Here is a 27500-nt window from a genome sequence, read left to right as displayed (position 1 = left end):
AAGGGCGAAATACCTTTAATAGATAAAAAAAAAAAACATGTACATGTAAGAACCTACACCCCTTCCCCTGTTACATAAAACCATTCAGATATGAACAGAGAAGACGAAACACAAACAAGAGGGTAATGAATCCACAACTTTCCAGTCCTCATTAGTCAAACGATGTTACTTCTTTTCCGTGTGGTATTGTGGAAGAAGAAAAACAAATGTACTCAACACAGCGTCTAGGTTTCCAACTACCATGAGGTAATTCACTTTTCTTATAATTTTCTCTCTGTGCATCAAAGTTGCTCAAAGCTGCTGTCTTTGCACCCATTTTGTAACATTTCAAAGGTATACCATTACATTTTGGGGTTTCGATCCTAACCCCATCCAACCCCACCTCACACCACAAACAAGTTTTCGTTTTCAAGTCTTTCTTCTTCTTTTTTTGTCTGCAACAGAACACTTCCATCTTTTTTTGTGCATAAAAGCAATCTTTCCACCACTGATGATGAAATCACGTATACCATTCTTCTAGAACCAATTTTCAAGGCAGCAACACTTAATCCAATCCTTCTAGAGCAGACGTTATGCCTCGTGGTCGTGAATAAAAAGCATTTCTGACTTTCCAAGACCGGCCTTTTCGAATGTCATAGGTTCGGGACAAGAGTCGGTGGGTTCACATTCTAAAGTTCTCCGCGGGTAGTTGGAAACAACTGAAAAATTGTCTGGACATTCTTTGTGGCAGAACACATAGTAGTATAAATACTGAAAAGAAAAAAACAAAACAACAACCATTAAGTTCAGTAAAATGCTGGAAAAAGAAATTATCAAAAAAACATTCTGTAGAATTAAACGTCTCGCTTACGATAAACCTTTTCAGTCCGCTGTGATAAACATTCATAGTAGGAAATGGTTTGCTCTTTTCGATTAGCAGCAAGGGATTTTTTATATGTACCATCCCATAGACAGGATAGCACATACCATGGCCTTTGATTTACCAGTCGTGGTTCACTGGCTGGAGCGAGAAATGGGCCCACCGATGGGGATCGATCCCAAACCAACCGCACATCAAGCGAGCGCTTTACCACTGGACTACGTCTCGCCCCTTGAACATCCATAGATGCAACTATAAACCAAGTTTCATTGTCCTAGGGCTTATAGTTTGTGAGAAACTGAACTGAACGTGAAACTTTTAAGTTAACACAAAAGTTGAGATCGTAGCCACCCCAAACATAAAAGTAATATCTATATCTCATCTTTTTATTTTGTAAAAAGTTAAACGTTGGTTTTGTTTAACGATACCACTAGAGTACATTTATTTAGTAATCATCGGCTATTGCATGTGAAAGATGGTATTTGTTGTCGCTTTGCCGGAACAAATCCTCATTAACTAGACGAGGTTGATGTTTTACATTTAAAAAAACATGAGTGGCAAATTCTATTTATCCTATGACATTTTAATTCGATATTTAGTAAATTACAGTTCTAAAGTTGCCTTTATCGGTAATATCACATCATCACAACTGGCACAAACATAGTTTGACATCACATACTTTAACCAAATCTTAGGTGCACAAGACTTCTTGAGTAACTCAAGCATACTCTACATGCCTTCTGATTGCTTAATTTTATGCCATGTGCGTTTCTCTTTCAGTTTGAGATCATATTCGACTTCTCTGTGGTTTTGCAAACCCATAAATCATGACAGCTTTGGTGTAAAACGGGGAATCCTCTTATCATTGGCCAGTAAATACTTACAGATGATGTCATGTTTCATGTATGATGTCATAGTGCAATTTATCCTATAACTTATCCATGAAATCTATGTCATAAACCCATGTGATAATTTAGTTTATTACATACCTATTCAATCTTACTATAGTGATAAAGACATTTTAAAAAATGTGATAAATTTATTTTGTATTGCACATATATGCAATCTGGACTGGAACTTTTAAAAGGGGAATTCCCTTTTTATTTTTACTGCAGTTAACGCCTTTTATTTACTGATGTCATATATGATTTACAAATGACTCGCATCGTATTTGAAACATTACACACGGCTGCTGCAGATCATGATTCTGAACGCTGAGCAAATCCATGAAAGGAGTTTTGATCATAGATTTAAGAAAGTGTTGTTATGATGTTAAACTAAAAACCATTTTTGTAAAACATAAAAGAAGGTATGTAATAAATACAGAACTTCACATATGTTGTTTTTGCTTCCTATTTATTGCATTCGTTTGTTTTTCGAAAGTACATACCACTCAACCTCTACGCGGTCTCATGGTATATATATTCTTGTGCAAAATAAACTTGTGCAATAAATAGGAAGTGAAAACAACGTATGTGAAGTTCTGTATATGTATTAACCTTGTTACTAATGGTATGCAAATTTACAAGGTCTCTAGGTAATATGTTGCTGTGGATGGGTCAGTTATTTACAAACCAACAAGACCTGTATACCTGAGTGTAACTTTTTCAAAGACTTAGTTAAAATGTGTGACGTCAAACTAATTTGTGTTAATCATGATGACGTCATATTATCGATGGTGGCGACTTTATACTGTGATTTACTAAAAACTTAATTCAAATGTTATTTTAGAAGTGTTATAGGATAAATAGAATTCGCTACTCGTGTATAAGTATCAGTATTAACGTAGACTTGGTTGATATTTTCCACATTAAAAAACACTTGTGACGAATCCTCTTGCTTGTTTGCTAGACAGCATAGTTCTCAACTGTTTGTATATAGGCCTAGTTTGTGTATATGTTATATTAAATGATTGAAGTAATAAAACAATTATGGCACTGTGATGAGACCAATATCAGTGCAATTTGTTTTTTTTATAGAGTGCAAAAAATAAATATCAACCGTGGCCGCTGGCAATATATTTATTTTTTTGCTCCATAAAACATCAAATAGCAAGGCTAACTCAAGGTGAGCAAATCGTTTCGCCCAATTTATTCATAAAATTACAAAATTGCACAAACCAGGTTATTTAAAAAAAAAAAAAATGTTCTGCCAAATTAACATAAAATTTGCCGAACTGTTTTTAAAACTTGCAACTGGTGAATTTGGCGAGTGCCTGAGACAGCCCAGCATCGATCTCATCACAGGGCAATAATGGCTTATTGTCACCACCGACCTTGAGTGACTGAGACTTTAGGAACCTCCTCTCCAGTCTGATCCCACTGGGGACCTTCAACATGATTCGTATTGCGTCCGGGTCATCCGGTGCTGGCTCATCCGGTATCTCTCTCATCAGGTCATGCTTCCGGTTTTCACGCTCCTGGTCAAACAAAACAACAACGTTAAAGTTTGTTTTGTTTAACGACACCACTAAAGCACATTGATTTACTAATAATCGGCTTCTGGATGTCAAACGTGGTAATTTTGACATATAGTCTTAGAGAAGAAACCTGCTACTAGGGCTCGAAGCGGCCTGTGGCCAGGTCGCCAAATGTGACCAATGTCCCGTTTGGATGATTTAAATATCAGAAAATAATATTATTTCGTCGATCTTCTTTAGAGCTATAACATACATTGTATGAGCCACTATTAATAAATGTGTTGCATATATAAATCTTGCTCGTGGTTCATGGTTCGCTTATCATAATTTGCCAACATCCATTATTATTTTTGGGGGGCCACCATATTTGTTGGCGACTTTCGAGCCCTGCCCGCTACATTTTTCCATTAGTAACTATTCATATTTTATATGCGCCACCCCACAGACAGGATAGCAAATACCACGGCTTTTGATACACCAGTCTTGGTGCACTGGCTGGAACAAGAAATAGCCCAAATGGCTCACCGACGAGGATCGATCCAACACCAAAAACCAACCACGCATCAAGTGAACACTTTACAATTGGGCTACGTCCCGCCCCTTAATTGCACAAACAATACACTGGGATGTTTTTTGGCCCCTCTAAATTGCTAAACCAAAACATGTCCCTACTGGGCCTGAACAAAATTTGTTACCTTCTAAGTTCAAGGGCCAAAACTCTGTGACGGTAAATCACTATGAAAGTTAAACTTGATCTGTTACAGTACATGATAAAGCTACTGTATACACATATTTGAGCTCAATATTTTGAGGCATTGCAAAAGAAAAACAAAAATGTCTGGAAAACAGACTGGGCAATAACCATGTGAACAAAATGTCTGGAAAACAGACTGGGCAATAACCATGTGAACAAAATGTCTGGAAAACAGACTGGGCAATAACCATGTGAACAAAATGTCTGGAAAACAGACTGGGCAATAACCATGTGAACAAAATGGACATAAAACAGTGCTAGCTCTGGGTGAGCAAAATTTTTTGCAAAATTATCTAAACACAAATGCAAAACTCAGTTATTTTCCAACAAAACATCAATTTGGCGAATGGCAGAGATAGCCCTGTGAAAATTAAACTTGGATCTGTTACTGTACAAGATAAACCTACACACATATTTCAGCTCCATATTTTCGGAGACTGCAAGAAAAAGTCTAGAACACATTTTTGCATATCTCTTAAGTTCAAGGATCAGAACTCTGTCACAAATGAGCCATGAAAAGTCAAACTTGATCTCTGTGATAAAGTTACACACAAACTTTCAGCTCACTGTCTTGAGGCATTGTGAAACAAAAGTCCGGAAACTATATGTCAGACAGACGGACAGACAGACAGAGACAAAACGTACAGTCCCCTCCAGTTCGACAGGTAGGGGACTGTCTCGTTAATCGTAGAAGTGCATTCTGGGATACCAACCTCCATAAGACGTAATCTTTCATATTCTTCATCTCGAACTCTCTGTTCCAAAACCTCTTGTTTTTCACGCTCTTCCCTTTTCTTTCGTTCCTTTAACACACAAAATATATATATATATATATGTGTGTGTCTGTCTGTCTGTCTGTATATATATTAGTGTTTTCCCTAGCTTTTTTTAGCATGGTGCAGCACCATGTCTCAATAGTCTAGCACCATCTTGCCTCAATCAGCACCATGCTGCCTTGAGATTAAACAAGCCTTTTTCAGTAATTAATTTTATAACTGACTTTATAAAACACCCAAAAAGGTATTATTAATTAATAAAATATGCCTTTTATATCTTTTATTTCAATTAATTTTTGTGTATTTTTAATGAAAAAAATGTGCCCCGAAAATGCCTCAAAAGTGTTTGGTCTACCATGCCTTGCCTAATTTCTAGGGAAATCACTATATAATATATATATATGTATATTAATATATATATGTGTGTGTGTGTGTGTGTGTATGTGTATGTGTATGTGTATGTGTATGTGTATGTGTATGTGTATGTGTATGTGTATATATATATATATATATATATATATATATATATATATATATATATATATATATATACACGTATATATATATATACTGAAACATCACAGCTATAATAATTATAAGCAACATATTAATGTGTACTGAACCAAAACAAATGTGACTGTGTTCACTGTGATGAACATCTATAGGTGCCACTATAAACCATACAAATGTTTTACTGACCTAGGGCGTATAGTTTGTGAGAAACTGACCTAAACGCAAAACTGCCACTGCTATGGAAAAGACAATACCTACATGTATATCTTGTAAAGGTGAGGCAACAAAATAGTTTTAAAACATGCTGTTATAGGAAGTAACCTATAAAAGGGAGAACATTCATTACCTTTTTTTTCCCGATCCGCCAGCTACTGACCCCGGTTAGGCTACTGGTGCTCTCTTGCACCTGCCAGTGCAGGCAGTCCCTTCTTCCACCCACCCCAACCGTTTTCCTGTCCTGGACGGAGGAGCCGCTTGGCCAGCACCTGTCCCCATGACAGACGTCCGCTAAAACAGCTTGCTCTGAATGTGCACATTAATCCCTACAACATAACATACCTTTTCCTGGTCGGCCTTTAGCGACTCTAAATATGCCTCATCTTGCTGCAGCCTGAGGGTTTGATTAAAGCTCCTTTCTTCTCTGAAACAAAGTTTAAAAAGTGAACATTTTGTTTTCAAAACGGCAAAAACACATCGATATAATCGTCGTCAGCGGCTATTTGATGTCAAACATTTGGTAATTCTGTCATGACGTCTTAGAAAAAAACCTCCTACATTTTTCCCATTAGAAGCAAGGGATCTTTTATATGCACTTTCACACAGGCAGGACAACACATACCACAGCCTTTGATACACCAGTTATGGAGCACTGGTTTCTTTGAAACATAACAGAATCAATTAAACTAAGGTTAAAGGGTGTATACTACCAAATCAAATCCCATAGACGACAATAGTAACATATGTGGCTAAAACTCCTACCTGCAACGTATCAATCTACATAAACGCCACGGATATAAATACTACCACCCCTCACCCTTAAAGTGAATCACAAAAAAGTGTGTGTCAAGCTGCTCATTTCTGAGATAACGGGTACCGTCTATGACTACCCTAGTTCCGCACAAAATATGAGTACTTTTTTTTACAGGTACCCCATACATGTTCCAAGCACAAGGCTACTTGACACAGTGGTACTAGATGAAATAAAATTGCATACATTTTTAGCCCAGATGAAACTAATTTTTTTTACAACCAACACACTCACATTTATAACCAATCACAGGACTTGTGGTGTTCACTTCTCTATCAAAAGTTGGGTGCACCTCGAACTTTGACCCAGCCGGAAGTTATTTGGTTTAGTACTACCTATAGGTACATGTAGTTTTAAGGCTCAAGCATGGGCTTTACCACTGGGCTACGCCCCCGCTCCAGATTAAACATAAAACAACAACACCTTCTATCATATAAAAAACAGACAATATACATTGCTACCTGTCAGCTCTGGCTGCTATCAAAGAACCTTCATTGTCTCGCATAATGTTCTCCAGTCTTGTCACTAGATCTCCTGTATCTACTGAAATAAATGAGAAACAAAGTAAATGAAGTTAATAAAAATCTACAGAAAGTCTACTAACATGGAGGAAAATCCCACTTGTTTGAAATCAGGTTCAGTTGAAAAGAAACAGAAAAATTAGTAGATTTACTGAATAAAAACATCATGGTCTCAAATTTTAAACTAAAGTTCACTAATTATGAATTAAAATTTAAAAGTTATTAGAGCACACTAGAGCACATTGATTTATTAACCATTGACTACTGGATGCCAAACATTTGATAAATATGACAAAAATTTCAGAAGAAACCTGCTACATTATGTGCACTTTCTGACAGGTAAAACCTCACATACCATGGTCTTTAATATTGCAAAGAATTACCAAAATGCCTATTGGTCCTAAACTGGCTTAAACACTGGACAACTGATATGTACCAAAATATTTTTAACCATGTGGGTAATAAAACATGATACTACTAAAGAATTACACAGGACAATTTCAAGCTGATACAAGATAATTTTCCAAACCACTTGCCTATGAGTCCTTCAATTTTTGCCACGACAGTCATGCGGTTATCTCGCAAGACGACCAACAGTTAACTATGAGAGTATCAACATATAAAACATTTTCCAAACCACTTACCTATGAGTCCTTCAATCTTTGCCACGACAGTCATGCGGTTATCTCGCAAGACGACCAACGCTAGAAATGGATACGTGTTTTCACGCAACGCTTGAGACACTGAAACAGAAAAATGATGTTGTAGTCGGTGTACGATGTCCAATATTTTAAAATATGGTGCAACAAACATGAAATGGAACTAAAATGTGTAAAGTTCCCATATGTACAGGGGTAGAATTTTATGCTATTCCGCAAATAGTAAATTTCGAAACAGAATAGTAAAACAATTCTTCCATTATTCCGTCATGAAAGTGAAAATAAAGCATGGAATACTGAAAATCGCCTGCGACTATTCTGCTTACTTTTTCTTCAGCTACATTTTTCTGCAGAACAAATCCTCGCACTATTAAGACCTTTCTCATGCACATACCGGTACAAAATAAACGTCTTTTTGATCGAGACTAATGTTTGGAGTGAGATCGTTTGTAATTCCAACTAGTACGCAGTAATGCGTAGACTGGTATATAAACAATTGTTCGTTACGCAATGTTGTACAGGGCGAAGGTTGCACAGTCAGGAAAACTAGTGGTACATTAATAATTGAAGGGATAGTACATTTTTAGACGGAAAAGTGTTTTTTTAAATTCACTATTCCTTTGGAATAGTGGTAAAAAAACTACATTTCAACCCCTGATCAGTGTTCAAGATTAACAGCATCCTGATATCCCGGGGATACCAGAATTTAATTTTGGATACCAGACTTCAAGAACCCAGTATCCCACCGGGATGCCATATAATACTAAATTCTCAGGTGGGATACCAGATTTTCAAATGTTAGTATCCAACTGGGATATACCGGCCTCGGTGGCGTCGTGGCAGGCCATCGGTCTACAGGCTGGTAGGTACTGGGTTCGGATCCCAGTCGAGGCATGGGATTTTTAATCCAGATACCGACTCCAAACCCTGAATGAGTGCTCCGCAAGGCTCAATGGGTAGGTGTAAACCACTTGCACCGACCAGTGATCCATAACTGGTTCAACAAAGGCCATGGTTTGTGCTATCCTGCCTGTGGGAAGCACAAATAAAAGATCCCTTGCTGCTAATCGGAAGAGTAGCCCATGTAGTGGCGACAGCGGGTTTCCTCTCAAACTGTGTGGTCCGTAACCGTATGTCTGACGCCATATAACCGTAAATAAAATGTGTTGAGTGCGTCGTTAAATAAAACATTTCTTTCCAACTGGGATACTGGCCAAAAAAATTAATCTCGAACACTGCTGATGTATTCATATTTTATTTATAACACCACAAAGACTGGTTTGAGAGATCAGAATCTTGCACACAGAAACACTATATCTGAAATAATTACACCAATTCTGTGGGGAAAATATTTGATTAAATATAGACTGGTGTCAATATTGAATAGTTTCACTACGCCCCAGCTCTACTGTTGGTTCGATGCAATCTAATTAAAATTAGTTCCACTTTTACATATGGAGCTCATGTCCACCAATCAAAACCTTACTTGCAGAATCATGCCAGTGATTTAAAAATAATTTGAAAATATTTCGAATTATCCTGAGGGTATACGACATGTTTATGTCAATTACGAATGCCGTAAAACATGTTTTATTTTATAAAATAAATCATTTGTAATGTAAAACTGAAGACTGATTTAGTTGGGGGTTTTTTATAAATAAATAAATAATTTTTAATGTAAAATTGAAGACTGATGACCCATCACGTACGTATTGGTATGGTTCGCTGTACTGCGGCCACTAAAATAGACTCACCCGATATTTTTAGAATTTGTATGCTCCCAAATAACATTATAAAAAGCGAAGTGTGATTGTTCAATATTTAAATTATTATTTACAGACGAAATGTTACCTGGACATTGGAGACTACGCAGTGTTGTTAGCAATCTGATTAAAATTAGTTCTACTGGTCTAAATAAGGCATTCGTAATTCACATGAAACATATCGTATACCCTCAGGATAATTCAGAATATTTTCAAATTATTTTCAAATCTCTGGCATGATTCTGCAAGTAAGGTTTGATTGGTGGACATGAGCTCCAACTGGCTGCTGTTAGATCCACATTGTAATAGTGGAGCTAATTTTAATTAGATTGGGTTCGATGTACAGTTAACTATGGGAGTATCAACATTTTTCACTGTCTGTCATAAAATCAATACTGTACAGTCCACACACCAACAATCAAGTAAACTAACAACAGGATTTCATCCGGCCAAACCAACAACAGAGAGTTCTAGATTTTGTTGTGTTATTTCTGTTTCTACATTATTGACTTCAGCTGAGATAGGGGCCGGACGTAGCCCAGTGGTAAAGCGCTCGCTTGCTGCGCAGTCGGTTTAAGATCGATCCCCGTCGGTGGGCCCACTGGGTTATTTCTCATTCCAGTCAGTGCACCACGACTGGCATATCAAAGATCGTAGTATGTACTATCCTGTCTGTAGGATGGTGCATATAAAAGATCCCTTGTTGCTAATCAAAAAGAGTAGCCCATGAAGTGGTGACAGCGGGTTTCCTCTCTCAATATCTGTATGGTCCTTAACCATTATGTCTGACGTCATATAACCATAAATAAAATGTGTTGAGTGCATCATTAAATAAAACATTTCTTTCTTTTTTTCAGCTGAGGTAATTACAGACTTTCGGGAAGAAAAGGAAGACATATCTTGTTTAACAACACATTCAACACATTTTAAATGCAGCTTTAAATCTCACTAATTTGGGCACAACAAGGATGTCATTTCTGAGATGCAGAAAGGTCATTTTAGTTCAGTACTGTCATTAACAGCTGCTGTAGAGTCATGGGCGTCGATCGGTGGTGGATCGGTGGTGGACACTTTTCAACGCTGGGGGACAATCTATATAAATGTCCCCCCCCCCCCCCCCTTTTTATTTAGCACACACACACTAACACGTCTCCCCCCCCCACACACTTTTAAAGCCAGATTGACACCCATGTGTAGAGTTATCAATATTCAGAAATGCATTTCAAGTTATTTTAATCCAGTTAAATGTAACATTTCAGAGGTTTTGAGGTCAGCTGGTTCGTACTTAATTTGGGTATGATTATTTTGGGCACATGTATTTTTAGCACAACGTTTATCGCCTCAACTTTGATGCCATCTAAAGTGCTGTATGGCATCACATATATGGTAAAGAACTACACAGATAGTGAGAGCAAACCTTGCTTCCGCCACACAATGGGCTACTCTTTTTTTATTACAAGCAAGGAATGTTAAAGATGTCATAGACAGGATAGTACATACCCTAGGCTTTGTTACACCAGTTGTGGAGCAAAGGCTGGAATGATAAATAGTCCAATGGGGTCCACTGATGGGGATCGATCCTAGATCGATTGCACATCAGATGAGTGCTTTACCACTGGGTTATGTCCCGGCCCTGGAGACTTTTACAAACCATCTGTTAGTTACCAGTTGTTTTAACAGTTGGGTCGTGAACTGTATGATTTAGTTTACCTCTGTAGCCTTCTGGACTGTTAGTTACCAGTTGTTTTAACAGTTGGGTCGTGAACTGTATGATTTAGTTTACCTCTGTAGCCTTCTGGACTGTTAGTTACCAGTTGTTTTAACAGTTGGGTCGTGAACTGTATGATTTAGTTTACCTCTGTAGCCTTCTGGACTGTTAGTTACCAGTTGTTTTAACAGTTGGGTCGTGAACTGTATGATTTAGTTTACCTCTGTAGCCTTCTGGACTGTTAGTTACCAGTTGTTTTAACAGTTGGGTCGTGAACTGTATGATTTAGTTTACCTCTGTAGCCTTCTGGACTGTTAGTTACCAGTTGTTTTAACAGTTGGGTCGTGAACTGTATGATTTAGTTTACCTCTATAGCCTTCTGGACTGTTTGTGCTGCATGCCCAAAACAATACTCTGGATGCCACAAAGTCATACATTCGCTCACTGCATAACGTTTTCCTGTAAAGAACAGAATGCTTAATATAGTGAACAAAAAAGAAAAAAATTTGTTTAATTTATTTTAAACTATTCTTTATGAATGCAATTAGTTTTGGGGACTCTTAAAATTATCAGTGTCTTATGAACATTTTAAACCCATTTTAACAGTCTATTTACTAAATAAATTTTATCATGAAAACAACGATAACTCTACTGAATATGGAATTGTATTTTTTTTTTTTTTGAAGTATGGGGATTGTAACTTTGCTATTTCATACTAACATCTATTACTACATGGGTATTTGCTATCTTCAGTGACAATTTTAGGACCATACATGTAGTCAACAAATGCGACACTTATTGGACTTATTGCTCTCTTTGTCTAGCATCATATTTTTTTTTACTTGCAATTTTGACAATATTTGACATATTGGCCTAAAGTTTTCACTGAAGATCGGTAGTAATGGGTGTGAATTATCAAAGTTACTCCTCATACTTTTTAAATAATTCCATATTCAATAGGGTTATCATTTTGGGAGGGGGGGGGGGGGGGATATTTGACATATTAAAAATAAATGCACTTTTTAGCTGTTCAGTATACTTTCATGGATTACCAGCTGTTGAGAAAAGGAACAAAGTAATGTGTTTAACAACACCCCAGCACATCGTTTAATTACTATGTGTCTAACTACAATTTGAGGGTTAGCTGTGAACGTATACGGATGTTAGTACAAGTCAACAATACGACAACAATAAAGTTTCCATCAAAATGTGATCTCTGCCATTGTACGGGATGTTAAAATTGTTCTTCATGAGATGCATCGGTCTCTTGAAAAATTGCCTGCTATTCTTTCAGGTGGTTTCAGCAGGCAAATTTCTATTGCACCTTCTAGGTCTAAAATGTGCTATTCATTTTCAGATGCCGCTATTTTAAGTTCTGAAAATCAGTTAGCATGTCATAATTAAATTTCCGTTACAATATAACGTCATCCCATTGGTCCAGACATAGCATCGGGAGTCTGTTAATTTCTCGATGAATGTAAAAATTACGTCATCAGGGAACCTTATATCTGATGACGTTATTTTATATGGGCAAGCTGTCTTAATGAGTTTTATTGTTTACGGATCAAAAATAATTTAAAATAAAGTATGAATTTTTTGTGTTATTATTAGCAACTGAGTTTTATTGAATTATAAGGATTGTCTGTTATTTATTTTACGTTCATCTGGGTATGAAAAAATAAACTAATCTGCAAACATTTGTGAAAAACGGCTTTGCCGATTCACACAGTTTGCAGATGATTTTTTTTTTTTGATACCCCGATGAATGTAAAAGAAATAACAGACAATCCATAATTCTAATACTAAAAGTTTAAAATATACTTTAAAATATATAAAGATTATTATATGAGCTTGTGAGTTGTACTGATTTTACAAAACGAGTGACCGGATTCTTGTATTGCCCGAGCGGCACATTTGTTTCTGTTTATATCACATGATTACCATCCAATGATTATGAAAGTCAAGAAAAATGTTACCTGCAAAACTCATCTGTATCCTCATGGTCGTCGCCATGGAGATAGACCAACAGAAACTTCAACTCGCGCTTTGCATCATTTAAAGCCTAAATAAAGAGAAAATACCACACAACATCAAAGCCTGGAGCTGGTAAATTGTCATTGGGTGCTTATGGTAGTACTAAACCAAATAAGTTCCAGCTGGGTCAAAGTTCGAGGTGCACCCAACTTTTGACAGAGAAGTGAACACCACAAGTCCTGTGATTGGTGATAAATGTGAGTGTGCGTTGGTTTTAAAAAATAACCTAGTTTCATCTGAGCAAAAAATTTATGCAATTTTATTTCATCTAGTACCACTTTGTCAGGTAGCCTTGTGCTTGAAACATGTATGGGGTACCTGTAAAAAAAAAAAGTACTCACATATTGTGCAAAACTAGGGTAGTCACAGAGAGAGAGAGAGAGAGAGAGAGAGAGAGAGAGAGAGAGAGAGAGAGAGAGAGAGAGAGAGAGAGAGAGAGAGAGAGAGAGAGAGAGAGAGAGATAGAGTGAGAGTGTGTTTGTGTGTGAGTGAGTGTGAGTGGTGGGTACGAAGGGTAAAATTATGTACAGTAGAATTTCATTGGCTCGAACACTGTCGGTGCATCAAAGTCTGTTCGACCCATTGGGTAGTTCGAACCATGCATTCAGCCATTGTCAGGTGCTTCTGTAACACAAAAATCAATTGTACAAACCTCGCAAAAAAGTGTCTGTTACAGAGAAAAATTGGGACTCTGTTCTTGGTTCGAGAATACTGATAGGTTCGACCGTTGGGCGTTGGAGCCAATGAGATTCTACTGTACCTTAAAATCACGAACATTAATGGATTCATTGTTATAAAGAAAGATTATAAGAAAACTGCTGTTTAAAAATTGTCAAAGTTCATTAAATGCAGTGTTGAATTTCACAAGATTTCAAATACATAACAACCTAGTTGGGGCATTTACAGAGACAGAGACAGAGACAGAGACAGAGAGAGAGAGAGAGAGAGAGAGAGAGAGAGAGAGAGAGAGAGAGAGAGAGAGAGAGAGAGAGAGAGACAGAGCAAATAATGGTAAATTAATTACAACAATGGATAGTGACAAATTATTATTAATATTTTTATTTATGTCAGGGACAGCCATAATAATAACTCTCACCTGACTGTAAGTTCCGTGATAGAAGACAGGGTGATCAGAGCCGTATTTCTCCTCAAAGCTGCGAATAAACTTCATCACATCACCAAGAGGATCCGTCACATCTGTAGAATAACATGACGTTAAAATGCAACCCCTGCAATTGCCCACGGCAATCAGCAATGACGTGAAGATTGCTGTGGAGTTTTTAATTATCTGTGGTATATTTTTTGCTGTGGAGTATATTTGATTTTTTCCCCCATGTTGTCAATGTGGTTATGCCATGGACATTTTTTTAATTGCAGGGATTGAAAATAGAGCCATTTAATATTCTAACTACGTTATTCATAATCACGAGTGCTACTAGAATGCTCAAGAAGTTGTATCAACTCTATTTGAGCCACATTTTAAATACCATTTAAAAAGACAATTCTCTTTTTAATTACCCAGCGCTTCTAGAATTTTTATAAAATCCACTAGCCATGGGATCAATGATTTGAAACATTCACTAGCCCTTCTTTAAGTTAATGCAATTTTACTAAATAATATTAATAATCAGATATGTCACCTAAAAAGGGAGATAAAGCTTAAAAACACTAACACTGGGGTGTTGGGGTGGGTGCAGGCAACATTTGACCTTGATTATTTTGTTTTCACTAGCCGTCGGGCATGGCAATATTAGTTATTTACTAGCCCAACATTGAATATCACTAGTCATGGGAGTGCGGCTACCATAATCTAGAAGCCCTGAATTACTACTTAAAAAAAAAAAAAAAACATTTGTTTTTGGTTCCCTGTCTTTTTAATATTGATTACGGAAAGTATGATTTTAGTTAAAGGGACATTCCTGAGTTTGCTGCATTGTAAGATGTTTCCGACTAATAAAATATTTCTACGATTAAACTTACATATTATATATATTTTCTTGTTTAGAATGTCAATGTCTGTATATTAAATGTGTTTCTGGTCGTCTTAATATTTGTAAGAATCCCAAACTAGATTTTCTCTTCAAATAAGAAATAAGTACGAAAACAAATATTTTAGGAAATAAAATGAAATTTAACCTAGTACAAATATTAGAACGATCAGAAACACGTTTACTATACAACCACTAATATATTATGCAGAAAAATATATTTGATATGTAATTACAATCGTTAAAAAGTCTCTGTTAGTCAATAACATCTTAAAAATTGCAGCAAACTCAGGAATGTCCCTTTAAAGACTTGATAAATGTATACACTAACACATGAACAACTTATATTCTTTCTTTTTCAATTCTGTTTCTAATTTTGAAGTACCAGGTCAGTGTTCGAGATTAACAGTATCCCGATATCCCGGGGATACCAGAATTTAATTTTGGATACCAGACTTCAAGACCCCAATATGCCACCGGGATACCATATAATACTAAATTCTCAGGTGGGATACCAGATTTTGAAATGTTAGTATCCAACTGGGATACTGCCCCAAAATTTTAATCTCGAACACTGCAGGTAATTGGTGAAATAGCGAACAGCACAGATGTTATGATAACTTTGGCTATGATAGTAACTCAGCATTAACTTTATATGACAAATGACAGCAAGACCTAAGCAGTAAAATTAGACACTGTTTTCAAACTCCAAGGCATTTTTTTTTTTTACAATTAGAGCAGTTTATGATCACTGAAATCAAACATTACTTATATTTTATTCCTTAGATTATCCATTTCCGTACAGCCACTCAAAGGTTATCTGTTCATCCTGGTATATAAAATGCATTTTTTATATTTTAAAAAACGCATGTGCTTCTGAGAAGTAATGGTTATGGAGGGTTTTTTAAGGGTATTTCAAAATCACACTCTTGTTTCACTCTCTTGTATCCAAATTTCTTACCGGTTTGTAAACTAACCAAACTTAGTGTCCATTTTTTACAGATTGAAACTAGTCTAGGTAAAACAATATGCCTTAGTGTTTAAAAACTAGTCTAGGTAAAACAATATGCCTTAGTGTTTAAAAACTAGTCTAGGTAAAACAATATGCCTTAGTGTTTAAAAACTAGTCTAGGTAAAACAATATGCCTTAGTGTTTAAAAACTAGGCTCTGTCCCTTTAATGCAATTTAAAAAAAACAAAAAACTATTTTTTATAGCATTCTTACTCTAAGTTTAACTGATTTCATAAACTGACAATTACATGTAGACCAAACATGTTTTTGGGTTTTTTAACCAAGGACGTAAAGATTTTTTTCATAACCCAGTGTACCTAAAACAGACAGACAATTCTTTTAATTAAATTTGAAACATATCTTTAAATAAAAATCACCACAACATTCAAATTTTATTTTTAATTTCTTTTTCAGTTCTTGACCATTAACTACCAAAACAATCAGATGTGATGTTCCCTTGACATCATTTTCATGTTCATAGAGAAATGAACAAACTTGCACTGCTACAGCTAGACCATTGGCATGCCATTAAACTGTAATAGATTACTTTAATTATTAATTAATTATTTAAAAGTAAACACTCACTCCTCCTTGGATCAGGGCGTATCAATCGATCTGAAAAACCGACAACAGAACAATAAATGCTTGAACTGAAAGCACCAGACACTGACATCCCTAAGTAAACTGAATCAACAACCAGGTGTCTAATTCACTAAACTCTCTCAATTTTATGCAATGCAAAGAGACTTGCAAAGAGGATGCTTTGTTGTCTAGCAGAGCCAAAGCGACTTTTGTGAATTAGACCCCAGAACTCCCTTAAAAGCAAAGAACACCCCAGCATATTTAGTTAACAGCTACATGTTAATTCTGAGGCTCTATCCAGTGAGAAAAAGCTACTTACTCGTGGTATACATAGTTACTGCACTTTCGATGTTTTGATTGACAACTGAAAGTCCCAAATGCGGCAGCATAAGGGTGTATATGCTGTCAATCAAAACATGGAAAGTGTGCAATGGATACATCTACCACGAGTTTATTTGGTAACTGACTTGTACCACGCCCGTAAGTGACGTTGTACGAGGTGATAAGGAATGTTGAGGGGTGGGTTAAAAAGTATGCATTTCGAGATTTATTGCACCCTTCTGTTAATGGGAGAACAATCTAACTTCTAAGTGTGGTACTAGGGCTCATTACACAAGTTAATTCTCAAGTGATTTCTTTGCCAAATGTATTATCAATATATTTATCCACATGCAGTTTAATTCTGATTTGGCAACCAAAAAAACCCCACACAATTAAACTCTAATGTACTGACAAGAATATTAGACAGTATTAAAATTTGTAGCTGTAATCAGCAGTACTGATAGATTCCAGTGAAAAATTAATCTATGACAGTCAGACTGCATTTGGCATGGAAAAATTTTAGAAGCCGTAATTTAGTTACTTACAGAAAAATCTGAGAATGTCCCAGACTGTGATATAAACGAATCTGAACGGGAACAGAAGCAGGTAATACCCCCACTGTACCAGCCCCTGGGGCTGGCGTCTTCCTATTGTGAACACTCTGAAACAAAAATACACGATAATTACTTTACTGTAATATGTACAGTATTCATATGGGAAGAGAAGCAGGTAATACCCCCACTGTGCCAGCCCTTGGGGTGGGCATCTTCCTATTGTGAACACTCTGAAACGAAAATACACGACAATTACTTCACGTCTACAGGTAATACCCTCACTGTACCAGCCCATGGGGTGGGCATCTTCCTATTGTGAACACTCTGAAACGAAAATACACGACAATTACTTCACGTCTACAGGTAATACCCCCACTGTACCAGCCCATGGAGTGGGCGTCTTCCTATTGTGAACACTCTGAAACGAAAATACATGACAATTACTTCACGTCTACAGGTAATACCCCCACTGTACCAGCCCATGGGGTGGGCGTCTTCCTATTGTGAACACTCTGAAAAGAAAACCCACGACAATTACTTCACGTCTACAGGTAATACCCTCACTGTACCAGCCCATGGAGTGGGCGTCTTCCTATTGTGAACACTCTGAAACGAAAATACATGACAATTACTTCACGTCTACAGGTAATACCCCCACTGTACCAGCCCATGGAGTGGGCGTCTTCCTATTGTGAACACTCTGAAACGAAAATACATGACAATTACTTCACGTCTACAGGTAATACCCCCACTGTACCAGCCCATGGGGTGGGCGTCTTCCTATTGTGAACACTCTGAAAAGAAAACCCACGACAATTACTTCACGTCTACAGGTAATACCCCCACTGTACCAGCCCATGGGGTGGGCGTCTTCCTATTGTGAACACTCTGAAAAGAAAACCCACGACAATTACTTCACGTCTACAGGTAATACCCCCACTGTACCAGCCCATGGAGTGGGCGTCTTCCTATTGTGAACACTCTGAAACGAAAATACATGACAATTACTTCACGTCTACAGGTAATACCCCCACTGTACCAGCCCATGGGGTGGGCGTCTTCCTATTGTGAACACTCTGAAAAGAAAACCCACGACAATTACTTCACGTCTACAGGTAATACCCTCACTGTACCAGCCCATGGGTGGGCGTCTTCCTATTGTGAACACTCTGAAAAGAAAACCCACGACAATTACTTCACGTCTACAGGTAATACCCTCACTGTACCAGCCCATGGGGTGGGCGTCTTCCTATTGTGAACACTCTGAAAAGAAAACCCACGACAATTACTTCACGTCTACAGGTAATACCCTCACTGTACCAGCCCATGGGGTGGGCGTCTTCCTATTGTGAACACTCTGAAAAGAAAACCCACGACAATTACTTCACGTCTACAGGTAATACCCTCACTGTACCAGCCCATGGGGTGGGCGTCTTCCTATTGTGAACACTCTGAAAAGAAAACCCACGACAATTACTTCACTACTATATGTAACATCTACAGTATAGTATTGGTGCACAAGTACAGGGCTTCTAGAATGTATTTAAAATCCACTAGCCATGGGATCAGTGATTAAAAAAATTTACTAGTAGCCCTACTTTACTTTTAAGTTAAAACTAAAACTTTACTAAATAATAGTAATAATCAGATATGTCACCCAAAGAGGGAGATAAAGCTTAAAAACACTAACGTTGGGGCTGGCGCATGATATTCATATTCACAAAATACATGCAGACGTAACTGCAACATTTAACACAAAAAATTCACTAGCCGTCGGGCATGGTAATAGTAGTTATTTACTAGCCCAAAATTTAATATCACTAGCCATGGGAGTGGGGCTACCATAATCTAGAAGCCCTGACAAGTAGTATAGATACACTTAGCATGAAATGTTTTAGTCGCCAAATTAAAACCCCCAAATCAGTCGCAATGTAGAGGGCTGGACATGTGGAAGACAATGAGGTATATTTTAATTGATGATGCACAACATATTTTATTTCCAGTCATATATGGTTAAGGAACACACAAATAATAAAAGAGGCTACTCTTTTCAATTATCATCAAGTGAATTTTTTTTTTTTATGTACAATCTCACATATATGGGATAGCACATACCACAGCCTTTGTTACAGCAGTTGTGAAGCACTGGCTGGCACAAGAAACAGCCCAATGGGCCCACCGACAGGGATCACTGGCTGGCACAAGAAACAGCCCAATGGGCCCACCGACAGGGATCACTGGCTGGCACAAGAAACAGCCCAATGGGCCCACCGACAGGGATCACTGGCTGGCACAAGAAACAGCCCAATGGGCCCACCGACAGGGATCACTGGCTGGCACAAGAAACAGCCCAATGGGCCCACCGACAGGGATCGATCCCAGACTGATCGCGCATCAGACAAACGCTTTACCACTGCTCTACATTGATCAGAGGTCAGGTCAGGTCATGTATGGAAAGATGATTTTATATGAAAAGGGTCAGAAGCTTCAGGTAGGAGCAAACCATGTGGTTCTGTGTTCTAGAGTTTGTTTAGTTTGTTTAATGACACCACTAGAGCACATTGATTTATTAATCATCAGTTACTGGATGTCAAACATTTAGTAATTCAAATATTTAGTAATACAGTCTTAAAGAGGAAACCCGTATATTTTTCAATTAGCAGCAAGATATTTTTTATATGCACCATCCCACAGACAGGATAGCACATACCACAGCCTTTGATATACCAAATGTGGTGCACTGGCTAGAACGTGAAATAGCCCAATTAGTGCACCGGCACAATCCTAAACTGACCGTGCATCAAGTGAGTGCTTTACCACTGGGCTACGTCCGGCCCTGTATTCTGGATATGCTATTTTAAAACTGTAGTGGTGGTAAAAACAATTTAAGATGCCCAGCTGAAACATGCAAGCAGTTAAGTTTGTTTTTTGCATTAATGAAATATGTTAAATTTTGGGGAAAGAAAGAAAGAAAAATGTTTTGTTTACCGGCACAGTCACACATTTTAATTAGGGTTATATCAGAGAATATTTTGTTTTTAAAATTTTGATTAGTAATATTATTGTAGTCAATTGAGTGAAAACTGATTAGCTACCACTGTTAATGTTTTAAAATTGTGTAGCGATCTCTCACACTAATTAATATAGCAAATTGCAATGTGATACTGAACAAAATGATTCATTAGGTGTTGGGACATATGGTTAAGGATAAGGAGATAATTAGACAGACCTTCCTGAAAGCTTCGAGGTATAGGGGCATGTTTATTAAATAGAGTTCCAAACCAAACCATTCCATGAGCAACTCTTTTCCATTAGTAACATAAATTCTGGGAAGGCAAGACCAAGGTTCCATTGATTTCGCCTAAAGGCTATTTTGCCATTCTAATTTACATTTCAGAATAAAGTCAGTATGGGACCCTGGCTGCACATTCTTCTGGAACCCTTTACCTCTGATCCAACGGCTCCAGGTTCATGGATGGCTGGCGAGGTTCTGGTTGGTTGAACACCCGTGGAGCCCCTTCACGTTCATTGAACGTGTCTTGAACAGCAGTCTATAAAGAAACAAACGTTTAACACCTCAGCATATTCAAATTAATATATCTATTTGTGTCATATGAAATGTTATAGGTGAGGCGTGTCAAGTTTTCCATATCGTTTTCAAAATATATCTTTATATAATAATAAACAAAAGGAATATTTACATTCAGATTGGGGATTTTTTAGTCCACAATTGGGAATAAAAAATGACATGGTCTTTAGGTACAGATGCCGATTAATACAACATATTTTTGTAAACTGTATATATACAACTTTAATTCCAGTCAGGGCTAAAAATTTGCGTGGATCTCCAAATCCGATTTGCCCCAGGATTCTCGCAAGCATAAAACATCCAAATCTAGTTGGATTCACGTGAAATATTTCCAAAAATTTATTAAACTGAATAATCAGTGAGTAAAATCTTACCAATTTTTTTTTTTTAATTCTTACATACAGGTAATAACAATAGACAGTAATTAAGTGTTCCCAAATTTAGTAATACATCAGACATTTCTATGTTAGTTTGCTGATATTATGTTCCAAACCTTGAATCACCTGCTCTTTTTAATCAATACATCTTTTTGTCGGTTGTGGAAATGTGTTTCAGTAATATCCATACAAACATTGAACCAATGCGCAAAATACATCGGCAAAAGTATCCCATGTGCTGTTTACCAACAAGCAATCTTCAAAAAGTAAAGGGCTGCATCCAGCCAGATCGAGCAAAAAAACTTTTGCCAGACTTGTTTGTGCGGTTCACAGTAAACGAAATGGCTACATTGGGAACCAATCAAATAGTTCAATGTGAATGTTAGCGAAACATTTGCTGATTAATCGTAGGGCTGGTAAGACACCTAAAAAAAGAAAAAATGGAACCAACAACTAAAAAACCTGGGGGGGGGGGGGGGGGGGGGGGGGTTTTTTGGCTTTAAAATTGGATAGACTGTTACTGGGCTATTCCATGGTATTTGGTCCATGGGTGTGGGTTAATTTCAAAATGATCTGTTAAACTAAGTTTTTATTATAGCTTAAAGTTAACACCCTTAAGCACATATAAATATACTTTTATTGCCAATTTACTTATGTTTTATGGGTTTTACAGTTTTATTTGAAAAAATAATTTTTGTAAGCCAGGACGTGACATTTGTTTTTTGGTAATATTTCATTACTGTTATGTCAAATTTAAAAATTAGGTATCAGGACATTATACCTAAAATATACTGCATATGAAAATACTACTTTGCCTTCTTTCATGTCATAATTGGTATATTAAATTATTTTTCAAAATATATAATGTCACGTCCTGGCTGATTTGACATATAAAAGTTAGTTTTATTTAAAAACTATTTTTCAGAAATAAAAATCCTTTTTAATTCTCCTTCTTCTCAATGTTCCAAGTATAAATAAAAGGTATAATTATGATTTGTTGTATTAAATTAGTAAAATAACCACCTCAAACTTTGAGCCAGGATGTGACATTCAAGATGGCATATTAAAATGAGTAAAGATTAAAAATGTATTAAATCTCTATATATAAAGAAATTGGCAAAAATGACTAAATAATGCATGTGTACCTAAAAGAAAATACTTTCATTTTCAGTATTTTTGATCTCATCATTAAGAATCGGAAACGCAGAAACTGGATGTTTGGGGGAGCATGTTTGAATATTTAACATGGATTTATGTAGTTACAAAAATACTATTATCAATTAATTCTATGCTTCTATTTTTTTTACCAAACAATGAATTACTCATAATCCACCAATTTAAAGAATATTGTATTTATACCAAATGTTCCTGGCAGATACAGGTATCCAAACATGAATTGGAATATATATATATATATATATATATATATAAGCAAACATTTCTCCAGTGAAGGATGTAATTGACAGCTACATGTGGAAGATAAACTTGGGTTGGGGGAATTCAAACCAATTGTCGTTGAGATTTTTGCTATTGTCAACCATCAACAGTTTATATTAATATACATTGTTGATAGTTTGGCCTATCAGATAATGATAAACAGAAAGAAGAAACTGTCAAAAAATTAAAATTTCTGTACTGACTGGGGTTCATATTTTGAATTCCAATTAAATCAGATGATCATAAAAATATTAACACAAGGCAAAATATAATAATATATTTATTCTAAAATATACCGGTATGGTAAATTGCAAACAAGAATTCTACAGAATTAAATGTCTGGCCTACCATAACTTATTCGGTGTCACTGATAGTGCATATGTAGATATCTATCTCAATACATGTTAAAAATGTTTTTAAAACATTAAAAAAAAATAACTTCAAAAAATTAAATTAAAATTTTAAAATAATAAAGTTGAAAAACAAATTTTGATGTGCACTGAGGTGAACATTCATAGACAGAACTATAAATGAAGCTTTACTGATGCAGGACATGTGATTTATGAGAAATGTAGCTACATTTGTACAATCAATGTTGCGCTAAATGCAAAAGTTGATGCCGCAGCTAACAAAAAAGTTATACCTATACTTCATCTTTTTAGTTTGTACATGTATTGTAAAGGTAAGACAAAAATCACCAAACTTAGCAACATCAGGATAAACAATGTTGTTGACAGTATGGTCACTGGTTATAAAAGTATATTTATATGAATATTGTATGAGAACTTTTTTTTTTTACACAATGGTTCAATTAATTAGGATTTTATGCACTTATTTTGATGATAAAAACACTTAAAACAACAGTGTTTCATTAGTAGTATTTGATATACATATCATTTATTAGTTGTATAAGTGAACTGGACAAAAAGTCACGCCCTGGCTTGTACTGAAATTTTAAAAAGTAAATGTTAAATCATAAAGAATATTTTTTTAGTAAATTGCTATACTGCATTTAGAAATAGACTGGATATTGTATTAAACAGTGTATTTCAATAAGTAAACATTCTATCAGGAGAGCAGAGTTTTGGAATTTACTGCAGTGTTAAAAAAGTGAAGACCATTTTCGTCACATCCTGGCACATTTTATTTTTTTACTTCAAAAGTCTTTTTTTTTTACAAAAACAAAATTAGGCCTGACATGCTTATACTACTATATATAATGAGTCTATAAATGATAAAACCGCAATTTCATTTAAAAAAGATTTTTAGTGAAGGAGATCATAAGAGTCAGAATGTCACGTCCTGGCTTAAATAATTACCACGGAATGGCCCTCCTATCAAATTGGTTATTCTTTCCAGTAAATAGTAAGGGTTGTTTTTTTTAATCCATAGTTAGTTACCATAGTTAGTTTAATCTACAGTTAGTAGCATATGACACAGAATTCTATAACACTGTTGGTAAAGTTCTTCTCTGAAAATGTTTAGAATCAGAGGATTCCCGTGGACTGCTTCCATGAGAATCCACCTGGATTCTCGTAACAAAGACAAATTTTTAGCCCTGCCAGTCAGCCATCGATCAATATTCAAATAACATATATGAATATGTGATGCGGTGTCCTTTTGAATGGAAATGATGTCAGATATCCTTATATAAAAATAAACTAGTGCATACATCAATTCTAGAGTGTCGCCGTAGTATGTTTGCTTAAATGTCAATAAACATAGCACCTTGACTTTGATTAATTTACATCTAATTTGCAAAGTTATTAAATTCTGAAAGTATATATGAAAAATATCACATACTTTGAATACACTGGATATGCTAGCTATTATATGATACATGTATAGTTTCCCCAGTTGTCCCATAACATAACTTTATCGGGCTAACTCTGGGTGATCAGAAAATTTGGGCAAATTATCTCAAAAATACAAAACTTATAGCTATTTTCCAACAAAATGTCAGTTATTAAATAATTCCAAATTAAAATAAAATTTGCCAATTGTTAGTAAAATTCGCAAATTTAGCGAGTTCCTGATGCACATAGTTCTATTAACTGTCCTGTACGCTCACCTCGATATCCCAGTTGTGTCTCTGCAAAACTTCTCGACATCGTGCAATGTCATCAATACCAGTCAAATCCTACAACAGAAAGGGAACGTTTGTTTAATGGTAGATCATTTATCTCTGATAAACCAGCACATTATTGAGATCTGCAGTCTCGCCTAACCCACGGCTTAAGCGAAAGGAAGGAAATGTTTTAACAATGCACTCAACACATTGTATTTAAGGTTATATGGTGCCAGACATAAGGTTAAGGACCACACAGATATTGAAAAAGGAAACCTGATGCCGCCACTTCAAGGCTACTCTTTTCGATTAACAGCAAGGGTTTTTTAAATGCACCATCCCACAGACAGAATAGCACATACCACAGCCTTTGATATACACCAGTTGTGGTGCATTGGCTGGATGTCCACTTTGTTTTACTAGCCGGTAAAACAAAAATAGACCAGAGTTCATCTCTAAAAATTTATTTCTTAGAGGTATGTGCATTTACAGAAATAGTGAAAATGCATTTTGTATTTATTAAGTAAGCATCTGTCGCATTTGGAGAGACAAGGACTGGGATGTGGAGGTGGACAGTGAAAGAAGTTGAAAAATAGAAGTAGTTACCAGATCGGGAAAAAATGAGATGGCATTCAAAGGACTGAAAGGAAAGGGGCAGTGGGATACAAAAAATAATTCTGCAGAGCTTCTCGAATTTTGTTCAAATCCACTAGCCATGGGATCAGTGATTTTAAAAATTTACTAGCAACGATTAAAAATCCGCTAGCCTTACTTTACTTTTAAGTTAAAACAATTTTACTAAATAATAGTAATAATCAGATATGTCACCTAAAGAGGGAGATAGAGCTAAAAAAAAAATACTAACACTGAGGGTTGGGGTGGGTTCAGGATATTTATATTTACAAAATAGACTTAACTGCAACATTTGACACACACAAAAAAATCACTAGCCATTGGGCATGGCAACAGTCAATATTTACCAGCCCAACATTGAATATCACTAGCCATGGGAGTGGGGCTACCATAATCTAGAAGCCCCGATTCTAAAAAAATTATAAAATTATGTACAAACAACAGGATGGGATTTGTTGTTGTTTTTGAAGGGTGGAGTGTTGCGTGGCCCCCTCCTTTAATTTTCACCCACCAATAACACTGTTAATTCCATAATGATTTATAGTCGCAGACCCTAGTTTCAACCCGTAGTGATGTTTTATTCTTCTTTTTGTAAGAGAAATAAAAATTAATAATTTTGTTTCCATTTTGACCGATTATAGTTTATACAAACAGTGGAAGTGGTCAGGTTCTTCATTATGATTACATCTTGGGTGATAAATTGAATGTACAATTAATTTATGAAAACAAAACTTAATTGATTATCGTGGCACACCTGTTCTCAAAAAAAAAATTCTGAAAATTCTGTAAAAGCTTATAGAACAGGTCCTCAGTTAATAAGAAAATGTTAGTACTATTTTTAGTGACAGTGACCAACGCGAATGTGTAGCTAAGTCGAACCTGAACTCATTGTAAACATGACTGTGCATGAAAAACAAAATCGAAAAAAAAACTGATTTGAAAAAGAAAAAAAAAGTCATATCGGTCGGGTTTGTATAACCACTGATTTGGAGTACTTATCATTATCCCCAGATCTATAAAACAGATTTCATTTTCGCAACTTTGGAGATACCGTGAATACTTTGATCGCCAGCTATTTCCATTGTGACACGCATGGCGATGTTCTAAACACCGGACTCATACGCCTTTCGAAGAAATTTTAAGACTTATAAAAATGAGTCTTGGTTGTTATTTTGATTTTGTGTTTTTTTATATAAAGATACTCTTTTAAACTCTGAAATTCTTAAGTTATAGTGAATACTAATAATTAGCATATCAGTGTGTATGAGGCGTACGATTCCAGTATTTAGAACGTCGCCATGCGTGTCATCTGAAATTGTCTGCCAGCTTAATTGGCTGCTAGAATCCGCTCGGTAAACGTGAGCCTAGTGACTGTGTTTCACAAAAAAATTGTAATTTAAAAATAATACATTTACGAAATATGGATTTGAAGTGAAATTACGCTAGGCATGTATGTTATATATTAATTGTGTACAATGCCAAAACAAGGCTGCGAAGAGTGACTATTGTCAGCCTTAATACTGTGGGCCTGGCTTTTGATATACCAGTTGGGCAGCACTGGTTGGGATTGTCCAAATTATACGCTGTAAAATATCATATTTACATACAGTTCATTTGCATTAAACAAAATAACGATCATGCTGACCTAAATCACGTTACTGGATGAAAACGAACAAACTCATTTTGGCAGAAATTGTTAACATTGTGAACATTGTATCATTAATTTGTGGCAAATATTTAATATTTGCATCATTTAAAACAAGCATGCATCTAACTAAATAAGTTGTGTGTCATGTACAACATTAACAATATAACAACCTGATACTGAAGTAATTGTTCAGTCTGTTCATTTGTTAAATCATCATTGTCGGCCATCATGAAAATGTCTACAAAAACGCAACTTCCG

The 27500-nt window shown here is 36.1% G+C and overlaps 1 protein-coding gene across 1 annotated transcript; it reads right to left on the bottom strand.

Annotated features, from left to right (window-relative positions):
• LOC121377034 (FAS-associated factor 2-like) lies at positions 1–27500 on the bottom strand. The gene is made up of 14 exons (XM_041504876.1): positions 27413–27500; positions 24965–25033; positions 20938–21041; positions 17482–17597; positions 16619–16648; positions 14130–14230; positions 12976–13061; positions 11367–11458; positions 7514–7612; positions 6810–6891; positions 5880–5961; positions 4746–4835; positions 3135–3278; positions 1–750 (listed from the first exon to the last, which is right to left on the bottom strand). The coding sequence occupies exons 1-14, from the start codon at positions 27470–27472 to the stop codon at positions 571–573; spliced, it is 1335 nt and encodes a 444-aa protein (XP_041360810.1). The 5' UTR covers positions 27473–27500; the 3' UTR covers positions 1–570.

This window comes from Gigantopelta aegis, chromosome 7, assembly GCF_016097555.1.
Source record: "Gigantopelta aegis isolate Gae_Host chromosome 7, Gae_host_genome, whole genome shotgun sequence".
NCBI classification, from domain to species: domain Eukaryota; kingdom Metazoa; phylum Mollusca; class Gastropoda; order Neomphalida; family Peltospiridae; genus Gigantopelta; species Gigantopelta aegis.
Note: the sequence above shows the minus strand (reverse complement) of the source record. Positions and strands in the feature narration are given on the sequence as shown.